Genomic DNA, 17,678 nt, shown 5'->3' on the forward strand with positions numbered 1-17,678 from the left:
CACAGGACCACAGCATATATCTGGAAATTTCCATCCAAGCTGCCTCTCCATGCCTGCCTCTTCAAACAGCCATCTCTTTCGACACGGGATGTTCCTGATGTTGAGTAACGAGGTGACCAAATTGCCCTGCCCTGGTCCACCCTCTCATTTCATCTCAGGAACAATGTTCAGGAACAAAAAAGCACTCTTTAATATGCACAGCTTGCTTCACTTTCAGCCTGTGTGATCCAGGACAGAACACACCTAACCCAATTCATAAACAGTTATTTCCAGAAAGGAAGAACAGGATGCCCGTGTCGTGATGCTACAAGCCTGGTGTGGGGAGGTTCTATTGTAAATTCAATGTTTTTTTTCATAGCTGAATAATAAAGTTCAGTTGTTAAACATATGAGGCAGATTAACTTTATAGGTCCTGGGTTACAAGGATGATAATGGAAGACACTCAAATTACAGCTGATGGAGATGAATCATTTATTTATCTGGGGGTGCGGGTTGTCATGGCTCAGTTTACAATAAGGCCTATTTTTAAGGATACGAGCCTTGAGATTACCTACATTCCTAAAACGGGTTCCTACTTTGAGTCTACTATCTAAAGAGGAAAGAATGTTTACAAAACAATTCAAAATACTGCTTTAAAAACTTCATCTCCGGGCCAGGCACAGTGGCTTATGCCTGTAATCCCAGCACTTTGGGAGGCCAAGGCAGGTGGATCACTTGAGGCCAGGAGTTCAAAACCAGCCTGGCCAACATAGTGTAAACCCATCTCTACTAAAAATACAAAAATGAGTCGGGCATGATGGTGCGCGTCTGTAATCCAAGCTTCTCAGGAGGCTGAGGCAGGAGAATCACTTGAACCCAGGAGGTGGAGATTGCAGAGAGCCGAGATTGATTGCGCCACTGCACTCCAGCCTGGGTAACAGAGCGAGACTACCTCAAAAAAAAAAAAAAAAAAGACAGACAAACTTACCCTCATGACATGCCAACTATTTGTCCCATAATTGCCCCCTGTTCAGGAAAAAACAGTGTTGAACTAACAATGATGCAGTTGGGAAAATGCCTTTTTTTTTTTTTTTTTTTTTTGGAGACAGAGTCTTGTTCTGTTGCCAGGCTACAATGCAGTGGTGAGATCTCGACTCACTGCAACCTCCACCTCCTGGGTTCAAGCGATTCCTCAGCCTCAGCCTCCTGAGTAGCTGAGACTACAGACACGCACTACCACGCCCAGCTAATTTTTTTTTTTTTTTTTTTTTGGTATTTTAGTAGAGACAGGGTTTTACCATGCTGGCCAGGATGGTCTCGATCTCCTGACGTCATGATCCGCCTGCCTCGGCCTCCCAAAGTGTTGGGATTACAGGCATGAGCCACTACACTTAGCTGGGAAAATTATTTGTCCTTTTTTTTTTTTTTTTTTTGAGACTCTCACTCTCTCGCCCAGGCTGGAGTGCAATGGTGTGATCTTGGCTCACTGCAACCTCCGCCTCCCAAGTTCACCCCATTCTCCTGCCTCAGTCTCCCAAGCAGCTAGGATTAGAGGCGCCCGCCACCATGCCTGCTAATTTTTGTATTTTTAGTAGAGACAAGGTTTTGCCATGTTGGCCAGGTTGGTCTCAAACTCCTAACCTCAAGAGATCTGCCTGCCTGGGCCTCCCAAAGTGCTGGGGTTACAGGCATCAGCCACCACACCTGGAAAGTTTCCTCATTTTTAAAATGAGGCTCATAATGGACTCCTCTTCAAAGCGTTGCTGTGACGCTTAAATAAAGTTGTATAAATAAAGGCCTAAGCACAGTTTCTGGTACCTAGTAAGTGCTCAGTGAAAAAGAAGGTATTAGGCTGGGTACGGTGGCTCATGCCTGTAATCCCAGCCCTTTGGGAGGCAGTGGCAGACGAATTACCTGAGGTCAAGAGTTCAAGACCAGCCTGGCCAACATGGTGAAACCCCATCTCTACTAAAAATACAAAAATTAACTGGGTGTGGTGGTGTGCACCTATAATCCCAGCTACTTGGGAGGCTGAGGTAAGAGAATTGCTTGAACCTGGGGGGAGGGTGGAGGTTGCAGTGAGCTGAGATCACGCCACTGCACTCCAGCCTTGGCAACAGAGCAAGACTCCATGTCAAAAAAAAAAAAAGGAAAAGAAAAGAAAAAGAAAGTATTATCATTTATGCTTATTATTATAAATTATATCATCATCACCTTTCCCAACAGACAAAGCTTTTCTTTAGAGAGAAAATCCAGAAAACAATTATTCCAATGATTAAGAAATCAAAACAGAAGGAGAGGAAGGAAGGCAGGAGGGAGAAAAAGAATTATTGACTCATTGATTTATTGTTAGGGGTAAAATTAGCAGAAATCTCCCCATCATAAAATAATGACTTCAAATGTATTCCAGACCATTAAGACAGAGATCTCAGAAGGGAGTGAAGTAAGGAACTTGGAGGAACAGCAAGGCAGAACATGAATCATTTCTGAACACAGGGAAGTGTGAGTCAACTGCCTAACTGCCAGGGTGGAAAGCAGAGGCTTCTAGAAGACCCTGGAGAGGGCTGATCCACTGCAATGACTTTGAAAAGCTCAGATACAGTTAACGCTCTAACAAGAACCACAAAAAAGGCCTCCATACAAGTACCACCATAAGTATGTAACAAAAGGAGTTAACATTCATTCTGGCAGGTTTTTACTGAAACAATGAAACCTAAGACTAGGACCCAACATTTCCATTCTTCTTTTTCTTTTTTCTTTTTTTTTTTTTTTTTCCTGAGACAGAGTCTTGCTCTGTCCCAGGCTGGAGTACAGTGGCGTGATCTCGGCTCACTGCAACCTCAGCCTCCTGGGTCAAGCGATTCTCCTGCCTCAGCCTTCCGAGTAGCTGGGATTACAGGCTTGCGCCATCACACCTGGCTAATTTTTTTTGTATTTTGAGTAGAGACAGGGTTTCACCATGTTGGCCAGGCCGGTCTCAAACTCCTGACCTCATGATCTGCCTGCCTTGGCCTCCCAAAGTGCTGGGATTACAGGCATGAGCCACCGCGTCTGGCCCCAATATTTCCATTCTAAGAAGCTCATTGAAATAATCACACTGTCATGCCAGCCGGGAACTTCCTATCATTTCCCCTCCTCCCCTACAAGGGACATTTCTGCCCTAAAAAGGACTTCCAACATCTTCCTGTTTCCTGATGTGATGTTGTTCTCCCCTGTTACAGCGCTAGACCTGCTGCAAAGTCCTGTGGACATCTCTCTGAACATCGGTTTCCTCTTCTGGAAAATGGTGCCAAATTCCTCCTAAGTTCATCATGAGGATTAGAAATGAGTTACTGTCTAATTGAATGCTTGATCCTGGGAGCCAGTCAAAATAGAGATGACGCTAGCTATGATCACAGTCATACGTTATATTTTATAAAGCCCTTTGTCACTAATTCCTCCCATTCCTTTTCACGTGGATATAGGCTGGGCGCCCATGATGCAGAAGCCCATTGGTGGGTCCTGGGAGGGCCTGACTTCTGCCCTAAGGGATTCACAGTGGAGGGCTATCCCTCCAAGCATCCCTGTGCAGCAGAGGAGGGGCTAGATGAGTTAGCAAGCAACTGTAGTCTCTCCCCTCCTACTCGATCCTCTTCCTTCCGGCAGCAGAGAGGCCAGACCTCAGGCTCTGACCTCAAGGGCCAGATTTTTCTGAACACAAAGATCTAATCACCACCATCCCAGGACAGGGTGGGTGGGTGCCACTGGTCTGTATGTACTCTGGCCTTTGGACATTATAAAGGAGGCTGCCGGAGCAACTGTCAGACTTAAGCAGCCATGCAGCTGGCTCTGTGCCCTAGCAGTCATTCACCAAGTCAGGCATTGATTTTGGTGCTCCTGCCCGGAGCCACCACATCTTTCCACAGGTAGGACGGATAGCCCTAGACCTTTAGGAAGTGGGCCTTTTGCCACACAGCTGGTGGGAAACAGAGCTGCCAAAAGGAAGCCACCTCAGGGCCTCTCAAGCTCAGGCTGGCTCAGCCAGATGCCAATCTCCATGTTTCCTTCCACTCATCTGTACACGGTGTTCAGGGCATGGATGTCAGAGGAAGAGAATCAGACTCAAAGTGACTTCTCTCCTCTGAGCCTCAAAAACAGCCAACTCATGGGCTGTTACGCACATGGACAGAAAAACACAATGGGGCCCTCGACAGCCCTCCTTCCAGATTGTTCTCTGGCCAGGTGGGATCAAGAGTGGGCCCCGCCAGCATGGCACTAGCACACAGCAGGTGCTCCTGAAGGCCAAGAAAGCCTCACTTACTACTTGCAAATGCATCTCCGAAGTCTGCCAGCAGTTTCAAAATTGTAACAGCCATTGCAGAAAGTGTCTATCTGGGTTCATCTTCTCAGGGTCTATCCCAGGCACACAACCGAAATCCCATTCCTCTAGAATCCAGCTCTCAACAGTCAATCCAAATGATAACTCACCTGCTTATTAGGAGGGTTAATACAGTTTCTTGTCTTTCTTGAGATATTCTACACCAAGCTTGTCTAACCCGCAGACCGCAGACTGTGGACTGCATGTGGCCCAGGACCACTTTGAATGTGGCCCAACACAAATTCAGAAACTTTCTTAAAACATTATGAGATTTGAGTTTGTTTGTTTTTTTTAGCTCGTCAGCTATCGTTAGCGTTAGTGTATTTTATGTGTCGCCCAAGACAATTCTTCCAATGTGGCCCTGGGAATCCAAAAGATTGGACACCCCCGCTCTATACAAAACCAAAAAATAAACAGGTATTAGCATTAACTTAAAATTTAAAACAAAGCAGAAAACATTGCAAGGCTGTGGTAGGTGGTCTCAAATCTCAGAGGATGCTTGTTGCAGTGAGGGAGCTTCTAACTCACAGATCAAGGGGTTCAGGTGGGGCTGGTTCCCAGTTAGCCTGACGTCCCAGATGAAGGAAAAAGCCAGAGCTGAGGCCGGGCGCGGTGGCTCACGCCTGTAATCCCAGCATTTTGGGAGGCTGACGTGGGCGGAACATGAGGTCAGGAGTTCAAGACCAGCCTGGCCAGCACAGTGAAACCCCATCTCTAGTGAAAATACAAAAAATTAGCTGGGCATGGTGGTGCGCATCTGTAATACCAGCTACTGGGGAGGCTGAGCCAGGAGAATCACTTGAACCCAGGAGGCAGAGGTTGCAGTGAGCTGAGATCATGCCACTGCACTCCAGCCTGGGCAATAGAGCAAGACTCTGTCTCAAAAAAAAAAAAAAAAGCAAGAGTTGAGCGCCGTGGCACACGCCTATAATCCCAACGACTCAGGAGGCTGAGGCAGGAGGATCACTTGAGCCCAGGAGCTGGAGGCTGCAGTGAGCTGTGATCACCCCACTGCATGCCAGTCTGGGCGATAGAGCAAGACCTTGTCTCTTAAACAAAACACACATACACACACACACACACACACACACACACACACACACACAACCAGCCAACTTGTTTGGGGCTTTTCCCACAAGATGATTTCAACACCCCAGTCATTTTCTAATTTACATTCAAATAGGAGTTACAGACCAGCTTGGCAGGCTGTTTAAGCATTACACACCTCAGAGCAAACCTGCATGTCTGGTCTGTGGCACCCATGCCACCTGTCATGTGGACAAGTCACCATGGTGCCAGCAGAACCACTGGATTTCCTCAAGTACCCAACCAGGCTGGCTCCACTGGGGGTCCTGTCCTTTACCAGAGAGAAAGCCAGGACAACAGGCATGACAGCAAGAGCACCACATAAGGAGTCCAGAGGCTTGAGTTCTAGTCTGGCTTTACTGGTCACTCACTGGCTGTGTGACCCTGAGCAAGTCACCTAACCTCTCTGGCCTCGGTTTCTTTGGCTGTAAAACAAGATAAATCTCTGATTCTAGGCTGCCACTGCTCCACTTCCCCAAAATGGAACAAGCACTGGACCAAAAGTGATGGAAAACCACTCTTTCTGGGTTCACTCCAGGACTATTTAATGAGTGCCAGATGCCTAGAAGGCCAGATTCCACAGACATCCGTTTAATTAAGGTAAGAGGCATGAAAATCAACCCCAGAATTTGGATCTCAAGAACTGAGAGGTGGAAATCATGACCTTCAGCTCTTTCATCTCTAGTCTCTCCCTAAACAGTGAGCGCAAACAGGTATCATCTCACGCACCACTCTAACTGACCTGGAGTGGCTGTGTTAAGAAAGACGCCGAGGCTATGTTTAGGCTCAAAGGGGAAAACAGCATCATGATCGATTGATGATGTCTGCCACAAATACAGGCTATGAAGGGGGTTATGTATTTTAATTTAGTCATGTATCTTATTTTAGTTTAGTTTAGTTTATTTATTTTGAGACGGAGTCTCACTCTGTTGCCCAGGCTGGAGTGCAGTGGTGCAATCTCAGCTCACCGCAAGCTTCACCTTCCAGGTTCAAGGGATTCTTCTGCCTCAGCCTCCCGAGTAGTTGGGATTACAGGTGCATGTTACCATGCCTGGTCAATTTTTTTTTTGTATTTTTAGTAGAGACGGGGTTTCTCCATGTTGGCCAGGCTGGTTTCCAACTCCCAACCTCAGGTGATCCACCTGCCTCAGCCTCCCAAAGTGCTGGGATTACAGGCATGAGCCACTGTGCCCAGCCTAGTCATGTATTTTAATTTGGAAAAAGAGAAAAGGGCCCAGCATCTTCAACAAGATCCCAGAAGAATGAGAATGGAATGAAAAGCAGTCATTCAGCGAATAGTACTAGCACCGAGCGCAACGCACTGAAATCACTCAAATTCACAGAATATGATACAGTCTATGGGCGTCTAAGAGGGTCAGGAGAGATGTTCTGGATAATGTGACTCCTTAAGAATTAGTAGAACCTAGACAGGCAAAAGGAGGGAGGTGGGCTGAAGAGCAGAGTGGTCCACCAGGCAGAGGGGCTAATGTGGGGAAGCTCTGGAGGCAAGAGTATGACAATAGTGGCACGTGTGGGGCTGGAAACCATTCACAAAGGCTGAAGCACAGGTTCCAAGCTGGGATGATAGGGAACCACACAGGCTTCTAGACAGGGAGTGTCAAGAACTAGATGTTACCTAAGTCTCCATGCCCCTGCCCTCCCATTGTTAATGCTTTAGAACAGCCACAAAATTGACCTTCAAAATGAGAAGGAGCCCTCCCAGAAGTCAGTCTTGCAAACTGATCGGTCAGGAAAGATCTGATTACTGGGTCAAGGTACAGAGAGAAGATAAACAAAGGGCTGGCCTCTAAGTGGATGTAGTAAAACCTGTACAACTTGGGAGATTCCAATTAGAGATAAGGAGGAAGGGCAGGCCCAAGATATGGATCCTCTAAGCCAGGCAGGCAGGAGGCTGGCCCACTGCCAACGAACACTGAAGCAAGCCCAACTAATGCTGTCACAAACAACACCTAACAAAGGTTTAAGAAATGTGGCTACTCTAACAGGTTAAAGCACTCTTCAGCTCTGCAGTTTCACTTCCAAAAATGAGAAATAACCAAAGGAGTGTACACAGAAGTGTATACAAGGATGTTCACTGCAGCACTGTCTACCAGAGCCTGACATAAGAAGCAATGTGAATGTCCAGCAGTAGGGGATTGGTTTAATAAATTATACCGCATTGAAACAATACAATTGGCTGGGTGCAGTGGCTCACACCTGTAATCCCAGCACTTTGGGAGGCTGAGGTAGATGGATCACTTGAGGTCAGGAGTTCAAGAACAGTCTGGCCAAAGTGGTAAAATCCCGTCTCTACTAAAAATACAGAAATTAGCTGGGCATAGAGTCATGCGCCTATAATCCCAGGTACTTGGGAGGCCGAGGCATAAGGATCACTTGAACCCAGGAGGTGGAAGTTGCTGTGAGTCGAGATCATGCCACTGCACTCCAGCCTGAGCAATATAACAAGATCCCTGTCTCTACAAAAATAAAAATTAAAAAAATTAGCTAAGCATGGTGGCACATGCCTGTAGTTCTAGCTGCTCAGGGAGCTGAAGTGGGAAGATTGCTTGAGCTCAGGAGTTCACATCACTGCACCACTCTAGCCTGGGTGACAAAGGAAAGCAAGAGAAAGAAAGAAAGAAAGAAAGAAAGAGAGAGAAAGAGAAAGAGAGAGAGAAGAAAGAAAGAGAGAAGAAAGAAAGAAAGAAAGAAAGAAAGAAAGAAAGAAAGAAAGAAAGAAAGAAAGAAAAAGAAAGAAAGAAAAGAAAGGAAGAAGGAAGGAAGGAAGGAAGGAAGGAAGGAAGGAAGGAAGGAAGGAAGGAAGGAAGGAAGGAAAGGGAGGAAGGAAAGAAAGAGGGAGGGAAGAAAGAAAGGAAGAAAAGAAAGAAGGAAAGAAAGGAAAGGAAGAAGAAGGAAGGAAGGAAAAGGAGGAAAGAAAAGGAAAGACAGAGGATTGACATAAAAAGATGGTCATGCTATATTGTTGGATAGAAAAAAGCAGATTATACTTGTTTGTTTATTTGTTTATTTATTTATTTGTTTATTTGAGACAGGGTCTCACTCTGTCAACCAGTAATAACCGATAATTAGGCTTTATGTAGATTTTCTTTTTTTTTGAGACAGGGTCTTGCTCTGTCACCCAGGCTGGAGTATAGTGGCACAATCTCAGCTCACTGCAACTTCGGCATCCCAAGCTCAAGTGATCTTCCCACCTCAGCCTCCCACGTAGCTGGAACTACAGGTGTTCACCTCAACACCCAGCTAATTTTCTGTACTTCTGGTAGAGACAGGGTTTCACCATGTTGCCCACGCTGGTCTCAAACTCCTGACCTCAAGAGATTCGCCCACCTCAGCCTCCCAAAGTGCTGGGATTACAGGCGTGAGCCACCGCACCAGCCCATACTTTTTTTCCCCAAAAAAGATGGATGTAGAGGGTCAGGCGCGGTGGCTCACGCCTGTAATCCCGGCACTTTGGGAGGCCAAGGTGGGCGGATCATGAGGTCACGAGATCCAGACCATCCTGGCTAACACAGTGAAACCCCGTCTTTACTAAAAATACAAAAAAATTAACTGGGCGTGGTGGCAGGTGCCTGTAGTCCCAGCTACTCGGGAGGCTGAGGCAGGAGAATGGCGTGAACCCGGGAGGCGGAGCTTGCAGTAAGCCAAGATCACGCCACTGCACTCCAGTCTGAGCAACAGAGCGAGACTCAGTCTCAAAAAAAAAAAAAAAGATGGATGTAAATGTAGAAGGAAAATATTCTGAAATCTCAGCAGAGATTATTTCTTTAAAACTCCACCTCAAATGTTGTCAGACAATTAAGTGAACAAATCTAGAAAGAGTACTTAGCACATAGTAAGTGCTTATGTATCATTTGTATTTGCTCAGTTTTCCTCCAATCGACAGATCTTCCTTGCAGAATTAAATACTTTTTTAAAACACAGGTTTTGGCTCTTAGTCATATTTATATCTAGAGCTATGGTTCTCAGAGGTGATTTTGCCTCCCTGGGGATATTTTTGGGGAGGGGGTGCTACTGGCATCTGGTAGGTAGAGGCCAGGGATGCTGCTAAACATCTTACAATGCACAGGACAGCCCCACCACCACAAAGAATCATCTAGTCCCAATGTTGGCAGTGCCATGGTGAAAAATCCCTGACTTGGAGGAAACTGTCACTGCAAGGTGTTTCAGACTCCTGGTGTCCCTCACCACAGAGCAGCTCCATTCAAGAGACACACACACCACCCAGATCATCCAGGTGACCAGATGCTCCCAAGATCTAGAAAAAGCCCCTGCATCACAGCCGACAAATGATCTCGATCAGATGTCCCAGAGAAAAGTCACTCGTGGAAGAATCCTCCTAAAGCTTAAGTCTTCAACCCTCAGGAGCAATTCTCCTCCCCCCACAGAAGAGAATAATGGTTCAAATGAATTATCACTTTTTTTTTTCTTTAGAGTCCTAAGAATTAGCCTCTCTGGTGAACAGTAAACAGCTCTGGTGGGCAGAGGGCCCTGTGGTGGTTAACCCGTTGTGGACCAACCCCACTGAGGCTTCTGTGTAAATGGTACTTCTGTCAATAGATGTGACACCCACAGTACAGAGATTGCAACAAAGACAAGGGTCCTTTGAGACCAAGGAAAGGGAGGAGGAGATGCTCTTTAGCCCTGGCACCAGATGACTGCTGGCTCTGGCTTGCCACCTCCCTCTTTCCTCCAAAACCAGCCAGATAATTTCATCAAATGATGATACCCCCAAATACAGAATGGATGTGCAACCTCACTGAAAATAAGGGAAGAAAAAGCTACAGTTTAACCTGGGGTTTCTCCACCTCTGACACTGCTGATGTTTGGGGCTAGATCATTCTTTGTTGTGGCAGGACTGTCCTGTGCACTGTAAGATGCTGAGCAGCTCCCTGGCCTCTACCCACAAGACACCCACAAGACACCCACAAGACACAGTTTTGACAAAAATGCCTCCAGGCATTGTCAGATGTCCCCTGAGGGGCAAAACTGCCCTCAGTTGAGAACCACTGACAAATGGATTCTGAATCCCTGTCCAGAGCAAGCTGGCTCTGACTTGTAACTATTCCTGGAACCAAAGAGGAAACAAGCAAGCAAAAAAAACCAACAAAAACCCAGTCACAAAATTAAACAACTTTTCAATGCTAGGGCTGGTTCGCTCCCAAGTCCCTGCCTCGACAGTCAGTATTATCTCAAGACTGTAACACTGAGAATAAGAAAGTTTTGTGCTTTCAGCAGTATTGACTGAGCGTCTGCTATGTGCCGGGCACTGTTCTGGGCACGAGGGACACAGAGTGGATGTAAAAGACCAAGCCCTTGATCTCAGATTGCTTACCCAGGTCTGGAATCATACACACCAGACAATTTGCACTCCCTTAAACACTGATTAATCACTCTAGCAAGGAACCAAAACTGGATTCAGGAACTCATAACCACACCCCCTACAGCAAAGACCTATTTGGCACTTATGCTTTACACACACCACCTCATCTACTCCTCACAGCTGGCCTAGGAGATTAGCATCCCTGTTTCACAGCTGGGGACACTGAGGCTCAAGAGGTGAAGGAAGGGAACTACAGACTCCAGGTAACCACAACCATCCCAGAGCTCAGGACACTGTGGGAACTACCACCTCCAACAAGCTTCATTGCCCACTAAGTCAGACTGCCCTTAAGGTCTTCTGTCTGTGAGTTTCAGCTGGACTCTGCCCTGGGGGCTGGTATCTTCCTGCAAGGCCACCAAGTGAATCAGCAGGCCAGGACAGAGCCCACATGAAGGAGGAGAATAGAGGCTCAGGTTGCACCCTTTACCTGGGACCCAAAAGGCAAAGGGCAGGGGCAGTGGTGCTGGTTTCTGGTTCCCATTTTCCATCCGGGGCCTTGGCTGGGCTGGGCTAGGCTGAGGGAGTGGGAAAAGAGGATCTGAAAGTGGACCGCCTTCCCAATGCGCCCAGGAACTTCAGCACGACATACAGGGGAGGGGCTTCCTCTTGCAGAGCCTAAACTGAGGGAGGAATTGGTGCCAAGCTCTGTATGTCTGATGTCACCTCACAAAACAGCTCCCCCCACAACCCTCATCCCCGTCCTAAAAGGAGGAAAAACTTAAGGTGGTTTCCCCTAGAAAGAGGCCCTGGAGTTTTGCAATTCCACCTTCAAAACACCCTGTCCCCGCCTTACCAGGCTTCCTACCCTTGGAGGGGGAGACGGGAGTCTTTGATCTGGAATGGGGGAATTCTGAGGGAAGAAGGAAGGGTTCGTAGGTCCCATGAGGGAGAGGCTGGAAGCGTTTAAAGAGAAAGCTTATGAAATGGGGAGATTCATTGCAAGGTGAGGGAGTTGAGAGCCATCAGAAAGCGCCAGGGATGAAAGAAGCACTTTGGGGAAGAAGGGGCAGGAGTCTTTGGGGGAGATGGTGGATTAGAGAATGCCTAGGGGAGATGGAAATGGAAGAGTAAGGGGTGTTGGGGGGACGGATGATCAGGGGGCATTTGGGGGATATGGAGGACTGTGAGGTGTCTAGGGAGAGGGAGGATTTGGAGAGGACAGGGAGGATGTGACATGTTTAGAGGGGAGAGGACTTGGGAGTGGTCCGGGAAAGGGAGACTTTAGGGTGAGTGGAGGTAAAGAGGATCTTGGGTGACTGGGGAAACAGGACTTGGGGATGTCTAGGGCAGAGATGTTTAGGGGATACTAAGGGGAAGGATTCGGGTGCGTGTGGGACTGCGGGCCGCCTCCCCCCTCCATTCCGGCTCACCGAAGAAGGGTGGCAGGTGGGACACCGCCTCGAGGAAGGGCCCGGTCTCGATCTGCTTGTCCGCGGGCAGCGGTTTCAGCAGGTGTTCGGCCAGCAGCGCCATTTCGGGGTCGAGGCCCGCGGTGATGCCCCAGCCGGCGCCGCGGGCGTCCACGCCGCCCCGCGGGCCGCCGCCGTCAGCGCCGGGGCCGTCACAGCCGCCCGCCGCAGGTTCCGGGGACGCCAGCGTCACCACTTCCGCCCGCACCGCGCCCTGGTACCCAAGCGCTCAGCGCTGCCCCCCGGCCGAGCGCCTAAACTGGCAGGCGCACCGCCCCGCCCCCGCTCGCCGGCTCCCAATCCGCGCCCGCCGCCGAGGTCTCCGCGCCGCCATTGGCCGAGGGGCCGGCCGGGGGCGGGACGCAGAGGAGGCGCGCAGGTTCGTGGGTCACGGAGGGCCCAAGTGAGCCGCTCCCAGTTGAGTCTTCCCCAGGTGTGCCTCCTGCCGTCCCCAGATTGGCCCCCCCCGACCCGGGCGGGCCGGCTCGGGCCAGGTCACAGCTCACAACCCGCCCACCAGCTCGGGTTACAGCCCCACCCAGCCAACGCTCCCCAGGACCCCCGTTTCCCCCAAAATTGTCCCCCAATAACCGCAAATGACCTGGGTGGACACTGCTCTCCTGTTGGTCACGGTTCTTTTTTGCTACAACCGACGGGGACGCTCGATTGCTTGATTCTTCGTCTTCAATGATCTTATACCTGTTAAACACTGCTGAAGTCACAACCTAACTCAGCCACTGCCCTGCTGGACGACTCCTGCTTCCCGAAATCTGGGGTCCAGTCTGCCCTCAACAGTCTGATGTTATCTATTGTGAGGCAGAAGAACAGGGCCTGGAGGCAGGGAACATAAGGCCAATCCACGCTGACTTGTAGACCTAAATCAAATGAAAGCACCTCAGCAATGACAGGAATGTGAATGGCTTTGCAACTTCATTTCATCCTCTCCATTCACGCCCTTTACACTTTGTAACTTCACATTCATCCTCTCCATTTACACAGACCACACACTCCAAGAAACATCCTCTCCATTTATACTTTGTAACTTCACATTCATCCTCTCCCTTTACATAAATCACACACCAAGTAACATCCTCTCCATTTGCAATAGGGCACATTCTGAGTAAATAACGCTTAACTTCGCTTCATTCTCTTCATTTACATAGAATATTCACCAAGTAACCAATGGGAGAGTATTGAAACCCCAGAAAATTCTGTAAGGGGGGCTCTTGAGCCTCTACGTTCAGGCCCGTTCCCACACTGTGGGGTGAATTTTCATTCTCAATAAATCCTTGCTTTTGCTTTCCTTGCTTCGTTTGTGCGTTTCATCCAAGACGCCAAGTACCTGGACACCTTCTACCGGTAACAGTTGGAGCCAGCCCAGTTTATACCAATTCAACCACAACCTGACTGGGCACTTGTTTCCCAAACCTCAGGTCTCTCCAACAGCCCAGGGTCCAGCTTCTCACACCTTGAATCACAAGTCATCTCAGCCACAACCCACCTGGATGCTTATGTCCTAAACCCAATGCCAAACTTTTACAAAAATCTAACACACCATTGTCGAGAGCCTCTTATTCATTCCAGAATAAACATTTGCTTTCCTTCCCCCCCTCCGCCCCCCGCACCCGCCCACCGCCACTGTGTGTCATGCACTGCACTGGGCACTGAAAATAAAGTGAACGATACAGCAAAATCCCTGCCCTTGTGGAGCTGACATTCTGGCTGGGAACACAATACAATGCAATACAAATTGGTGAGACAATTTCAGACACTGATGAGTATGTGAAGAAACTAAAACAGTGTAGTGACGGAGGATGACTGAAGCCTGCTGGCTGAGATTGGATGTGGGGGTTTGGGAGCAGTACCTCTGGAGAGGTAATATTTGAGCTGAGACCTGGAGGAGAAGTAGGATAGAGCCAGATGAAAGACTTGGGGTGTGAGTCTGGCCAACATGGTGAAACCCCATCTCTACTAACAAATATAAAAGTTAGCTGGGTGTGGTGGTGCACGCCTGTAATCCCAGCTACTCAGAAGGCTGAGGCAGGGAGAATTGCTTGAACCAGGGAGGCAGAGGTTGCAGTGAGCCAAGATCGCGCCATTGCACTCCAGCCAGAGCGAGTGAGACTCCATCTCAAAAAAAAAAAGAAAAAAAAAAAAAAAAGACTTGGGGTGTGAGGCACATGAGCAAAAACCTTAAGGTAACAAAGAGCTTGGTGTGGTACAAGGAATCGGGGGACCAAGAGAGGAAATGGGAATGGGTAAGTGAGGGCAAGAGTGAGTAGGGTGATAGGAGTTGAGGTCAGGGAGGTGAGCAGAGGCTGGAGTATGTTGGGGCAGGAAGGGAGTGGTGAAGAGTTTGGATTTTTTTTTTTTTTTTTTTTTTTTTTTTTTTTTTTTTTTTTTGAGATGGAGTCTCACTTTGTCGCCCAGGCTGGAGTGCAGTGGTGCGATCTTGGCTCACTGCAACCTCCACATCCCAGGTTCAGGCTATTCTCTGCCTCAGCTTCCCAAGTAACTGGGATTACAGGCATTCGCCACCACGCCTGGATAATTTTTTTGTATTTTTAGTAGAGACCGGGTTTCATCATGTTGGCTAGGCTAGTCTTGAACTCCTGACCTTGTGATGTACCTGCCTTGGCCTCCCAAAGTGCTGGGATTACAGGCGTGAGCCACCGCGCCCGGTCGAGAGTTTGGATTTTATATTAAAGGCAATGAGAAATCACTAGTGCATTTCTTCTGAATCTTATTGAATGTTTTCATTTTTTTTCTTTTTTCTTTTTCTTTTCTTTTTTTTTTTTTTTTTTTTTTTTAAGAGAGACAGGTTATCACTCTGTAGCCAAGGCTAGAGTGGTATGATCACAGCTCCCTGCAGCCTCAACCTTCTGGATTCAAGCAATCCTCCCGCCTCAGTCTCTCGAGTAGCTGGGACTACAGGAACATGCCAACATGCTAGCCTTTTTTTTTTTTTTTTGTAAAGATGGGGTCTTGCTATGTTGCCCAGCCTGGTTTTGAACTCCTGGGCTCAAGCGATCCTCCCACCTTGGCTTCCCAAGGTGCTAAGATTATAGGTGTGAACCACTGTGCCCAGCCTGAATGTTTTAATTTTTCAGGGAGCAAGTGAGAGAAGAGGTTGTTTCAAACCATGACCCAGGTAGAATCAGGAAGTGAGAAGGGCTGGGGGAGACAAAGCTAACGTCAACTCTTGCTCATACCCAGACCCTGACATGCCCCATCAAGTCAGATCTCCCACTGATAGGATCCCAAGCCATCAACTTGGCTTGTTCCCACCCCACCCAACCTCACTACCTCGAGCATTCTGATACCATCTCCTTGAAGTCTCACTGGCCCGCCCTGCACCCTGTCCTCATGTCAGAACCCCACCCACCTGTCAGACGCCTCCATCAATTCCACACAGAGCTCACACCCTAGATGGGGACCTCTGGCATCAGACAACACCCTGATTTCTCAACCCTTTCCATTCCAGACAAACCATTCAGACACTATGGCTGATTCAAGAAGCACCTTGCCATAGAACATAGGCTTGATGCGCTGAGATAGGTCAATGCTCTGAGATAATGGAGCATCTTGAAAGTTCATCCATCCATTCATCTACTCCTTCATCAATCCAACAAATATGATCAGTGCTGGGCCTAGGGTGGATTTTTGCTTTCCCATAGCTTGTGACAGGGGCCAGGCTGGTAGCATAAATGGGTGCTGTGGGCTGAGTGTGATACAATGAGGAGTGGTGGAGACTTTGGAGAACGGGCGCCACATAGCCCATCGAAAGGGCACTATTAGTCATGCATCATGGCAAGTGCTTGTAGCCTCAGCTATGTGGGAGGCTGAAGTGGGAGGACCCCTTCATTCCAGGAGGTGGAGGCTGCAGTGAGCTAAGATTGTGCTACTGCTCTCCAGCCTGGGTAACAAAATTAGAATACATCTTTTTTTTTTTTTTTTTTTTTGAGACGGAGTCTGGCTCTGTCTCCCAGGCTGGAGTGCAGTGGCGCAATCTTGGGTCACTGCAAGCTCCGCCTCCTGGTTCACACCATTCTCCTGCCTTAGTCTCCCGAGTAGGTGGGACTACAGGTGCCCGCCACCACTCCTGGCTAATTTTTTTGGATTTTTAGTAGAAATGGGGTTTCACCATGTTAGCCAGCATGTTAGTCAGGATAGATCTCCTGACCTCGTGATCCGCCTGCCTCGGTCTCCCAAAGTTCTGGAATTACAGGCGTGAACCACTGCTCCAGGCTGAATCCATCTCTTAAAATTAAAAAATAAGTAAACAAATAAACAGAACTATCAGGCTTTTCAGCTGACTACTCATCCCCCAGAGCTGCTAGCTTTTCCAGTTCCTCAAGGGAAACCAGAAAACTAGATCTGAGCCGGACACGGTGGCTCACACCTGTAATCCCAGCACTTTGGGAGGCTGAGGAGGGCGGATCACGAGGTCAGGAGATCGAGACCATCCTGGCTAACACGGTGAAACCCCGTCTCTACTAAAAGTACAAAAAATTAGCTGTGCGTGGTGGCGGGCGCCTGTTGTCCCAGCTACATGGGAGATTGAGGCAAGAAAATGGCGTGAACCCGGGAGGCAGAGTTTGCAGGGAGCCGAGATCGCACCACTGCACTCCAGCCTGGGCGACAGAGCAAGACTTCGTCTCAAAAAAAAAAAACAAAAAAAAACCAAAAAAAACTAGATCTGTAGGTAAAAATTGCTTGATTTTTAAATGTTGGCAACTAATTCGAATTTGTTAGGAACAAGATGTCAGCCACACACAGCATTTTTTCTTTTCTTTTTTTTTTTTTTGATACAATCTCAAACTTACAGAAAAGTTACAACTACAGTTACAGATTTTCTTCCTGAACCATTTGAGCATCGTTGCTGAAACAATGCCCTATTGCTCTAAACACCTGAATGTGTATTTCCTCCAAACAAGGACGCTCTCCTGCAGAATCACAGTACATCCATCCATGCAGGAAATTCACCCTGATGTACTGCTACCACCTAATCCTCAGACCTTATTCAAAGTTTGCCATTTGTCCCAGTAATGTCCTTTGTTTTTGTTTTTGTTTTTTGAGACGGAGTCTCACTCTATCACCTAGGCTGGAGTGCAGTGATGTGATCTCGGTTCACTGCAACCTCCGCCTCCCAGGTTCAAGCAATTCTCCTGCCTCAGCCTCCTGAGTAGCTGGGATTACAGGCATATGCCACAACACCCAGCTAATTTTTGTATTTTTAGTAGAGATGAGGTTGCGCCATATTGGTCAGACTGGTCTCGAACTCCTGGCCTCAGGTGATCTACCCGCCTCAGCCTCCCAAAGTGCTGGGATTATAGGCATGAGCCACAGCACCTACCCTCAATAATGTCCTTTGTAGCCTAAGGGTCCAGTTCAGGACAGTTGCTCTGTCTCTAGAGTCTCCTTCACTCTAGAACAATTCCTCAGT

General features: G+C 48.1%; 1 protein-coding gene across 1 annotated transcript in view; it reads right to left on the minus strand.

Moving 5' to 3' along the window:
• GLTP (glycolipid transfer protein) overlaps positions 1-12,457 on the minus strand; it is a 30,760-nt gene extending 18,303 nt beyond the window's left edge. The window contains exon 1 of the mRNA XM_003907133.4: positions 12,194-12,457. Coding sequence (XP_003907182.1) covers positions 12,194-12,296 — 103 coding nt within the window. The 5' untranslated portion in view covers positions 12,297-12,457. The remainder of the gene's footprint in view (positions 1-12,193) is intronic.
• Between the last annotated feature and the right edge of the window lie 5,221 nt (positions 12,458-17,678).

This window comes from Papio anubis, chromosome 9, assembly GCF_008728515.1.
Source record: "Papio anubis isolate 15944 chromosome 9, Panubis1.0, whole genome shotgun sequence".
Taxonomy (NCBI): Eukaryota; Metazoa; Chordata; class Mammalia; order Primates; family Cercopithecidae; genus Papio; species Papio anubis.